The 2,958-nt window shown below is 38.1% G+C and overlaps 1 protein-coding gene across 2 annotated transcripts in view; it reads right to left on the bottom strand.

Moving 5' to 3' along the window:
* Positions 1 to 2,958, bottom strand: part of hnf4g (hepatocyte nuclear factor 4, gamma) — a 12,569-nt gene that overhangs the window by 3,722 nt on the left and 5,889 nt on the right. For both annotated transcript variants that reach the window (XM_024279806.2, XM_024279804.2), the window contains exons 3-7: positions 2,852 to 2,946; positions 2,243 to 2,349; positions 1,989 to 2,138; positions 1,781 to 1,868; positions 1,270 to 1,422 (exon numbers count right to left, since the gene is read on the bottom strand). In XM_024279806.2, the coding sequence (XP_024135574.1) occupies positions 1,270 to 1,422; positions 1,781 to 1,868; positions 1,989 to 2,138; positions 2,243 to 2,349; positions 2,852 to 2,946 (593 nt within the window). The remainder of the gene's footprint in view (positions 1 to 1,269; positions 1,423 to 1,780; positions 1,869 to 1,988; positions 2,139 to 2,242; positions 2,350 to 2,851; positions 2,947 to 2,958) is intronic.

Below are 2,958 nucleotides of genomic sequence, written 5' to 3'. Positions count from 1 at the left end.
ATTGAGACAATATTTTCAATTTAATGGAAAGCAGTATATTAGTATGAAATTTTTTGGAAATTAAATAAAAGTGAAGAAGTGAATACAAAACAGTCTACAAACCAAAAGAAACAAGTAACTATGATGCCAAAAATGGATTAAAATGTTTAATAATTTATATATTAAAAAAACTGTTAGAAATATGAATAATTTGTAACTTCTTATCCTTCTTATACTTATATAACACTTTACTATCTTCTTAGAAAGCCTAAAGCCTTTTACGGTCACAGTCCCATTCAACCATACACACATTCACACACTGATGGCACCTCCGCTAGCGCCAACCCATAACCACCAGGAGCGAAGTGGGATTTAGTGCCTTGCCCAAGGACACTTCAACACATGGGCAAGCAAGGCGGGAATCAAACCGGTGATCTTTTGATCAAAAGTTGACTGCTCTACCGCTTTAGCACAGCTGCCCCGATTTACATTTTTACCCAATCTGATCTTGTTTTTAAATTCCCAGTGTCGGATGTGTTGACAACACCAATAAATCTTTCAAACTGTGCGAGCCAACCTAACAGACAATTCAAGATCAATGACAAGCTTTCTGGTGTTTCACTGTAAAAAGGGAAACGTTGGATCAATTAACAAAAGTTCTGTACTTTGTTACTTTTAGAATCATTAGATCAAGTTAAAATAATGAGTTGATGGTTCACTCAACGCAAAAATGTAATTTGATAAAAACTAATATTTTTAAATGAAAAAAAATGACGGAACTTGTGTTGATCCAGTATTTCACTTTTCATAGTGTTCATTTAAAACTAAAATCCCCAAGAATTTTCCAGCATTATTTGTTTTCAAAATGACTTTATTTAATTGTTCTGAACAACTCTAAATCCATCAATCACGCTTTACCAGACACATCAAATTATTAGTTTCACAAAATCAGCTGCGTTTTCAACGGTCTGTAAAGGTTGATTCTATTTGAATCAAACGGAAAGACTGCAGTGTGACAGGCTGTCATGTTGATTGTTGAGAGGCTAACCCTATCTGACTAAATTGAGTTGTATGCCGCAGGTAGAAAATGACTGGAAAGGACACGCTGTGAGCACTCAGGAGAGTACATTTCCCATCAGGAAAAAAAAAGACCTCAAGAATGATACTTCAAGATTAGTACACTGATGATACTTTATAATAATTGTTCGTTTCATGGGTGAAGCTTGTAATAGCTGTACTTTTGCTTTAAAAAATATAGTTTGATTGTTTCTAGTTGAATATACTTATTACCTGGGTCAAAGAAGACAATCGCTTTGAGAGCTGCATACTCATTGTCATCTATCTGGATATCTTGGAATGGTCCGACCAGCTCATCCAAGGCTCTGTTGGCGACCCGACAAATCTCAGGCTCAGGACTGTTCCTGTGTATGACGCAGCCATTACCTGTAGACGGTTAGAAAATAAAAGCATGTGGGTGTGTAACAGGTGGGGCACTGGAGTGTGTTCGTGCGGATTGTTGTAGCCTTGAGAGGTCACATTCAGAGTTCTTAGTCAAGGCTATGGTAAACAGTTGTGGTGAGAAATACAACAATGAGAATGTTTGAGTTTTTGTAATTGAAACTTTGTTTACACTATGATCTCGCTACATGAAACTATGAAAGATATAGTTTTTAAAGACACCTTTGAAGTCAAAAAGAAACATGAAGATGTGGTTAATGATTGCCAGACTTCACACATCACTGCAGGCTCATGTGACTGCACCATAAATAAATGAGATGCTATTCTAATGGTCAGTTCTTACCTAAAAGAAGAAGGTCCTTGAATCGCATTGACCTTTTAGCGACCCCAAGCAAGAGGTGTTCACCCGCATGAGCTCTGAGTAAGCTCACCTGGTCATAAACACAAATAAAGAAACAAAAAACTTATACTAAAAAGTTGCTTTTTTTTAACCTCAACTAATTTATTCAAATTTGATGTGAAAGTATATAAATCAACAAGATAACAATTACCTGATCATCTAGTGGCAGCTCCCCAAAAGCAGGAATATATTTAGCCCATTCCACCAAAACCAACAACTGCTGCCGCATGGAATCACACACATCCGCTACAGAGGCCGACTTCATCTCCGATGTGTCCGTTAGTACCACTGGAGTAGTGATCTGAAGGAAAAACGGGAATAAAACTGCTCTGTGGTAACACCAAACACACTAGTAACCACACCAAAGTCTGTGAAACTATAGTGTTAGTTCATTGGGTTTGTTACCTGTTGGGATAGTGACTCTGCCTGTGCCAGAACTGTGATAGGAGGAAGGTCTTGGGAGTCAGGAATACTCCGCCGCGAGCTGATCCGATCTCGTTCATTCTGTACAGCTGAGATGCATAAAAAAGTTTTATGAATTAAAAAGTATTAATGTAGTCACAACCAGTAAGTTATTTTAAGAGCTTTTTTCACATCAAACTGAAGCTATAAGTGTGTCTTTGTGGCCACATTTTTATTTGTGATAGTGAATGCAGGCGATAACAAAGAACACCTGGACATGTATTATTTGGAGAAATAGCCACACAGGCTGGCATCAGCAGAAAAGAGTAAAACGTTAACCTGTCACAATCCAGAACAACATGTTTGAACAGCTCATGATGAGGTCCCATAAAACTCCCTGCCAAGGTTGTACCCCTCATAAATACGCATACACACTAAGCAATCATTTGTTTTATTGCTCAGCCAATTTCAACTATCTTCCAAGCTTTGAGATTACGTGACAGCAGTTTTTTCCTGCAGTGCCACCACTTAAAGCCGATTGTTTGTCTCCAAGGCAGAAATAGAAATAAGCTTCCCAGCAACATGATAAAGGATCCAATCGCTCTGGTTTACCTTCTTTTTTCATGCCAGCTCTGAAGCATTTGTTGAGTCTGCAGAAGCGACACTGGTTCCTCTTGTCTTTATCCACGATGCACTGTCTGCTGAATCTACATGACAAC

Source organism: Oryzias melastigma, linkage group LG20 (assembly GCF_002922805.2).
Source record: "Oryzias melastigma strain HK-1 linkage group LG20, ASM292280v2, whole genome shotgun sequence".
NCBI lineage: Eukaryota > Metazoa > Chordata > Actinopteri > Beloniformes > Adrianichthyidae > Oryzias > Oryzias melastigma.
The sequence above is the reverse complement of the archived record's forward strand: the minus strand, read 5'-3'. Positions and strand labels throughout refer to the sequence as shown.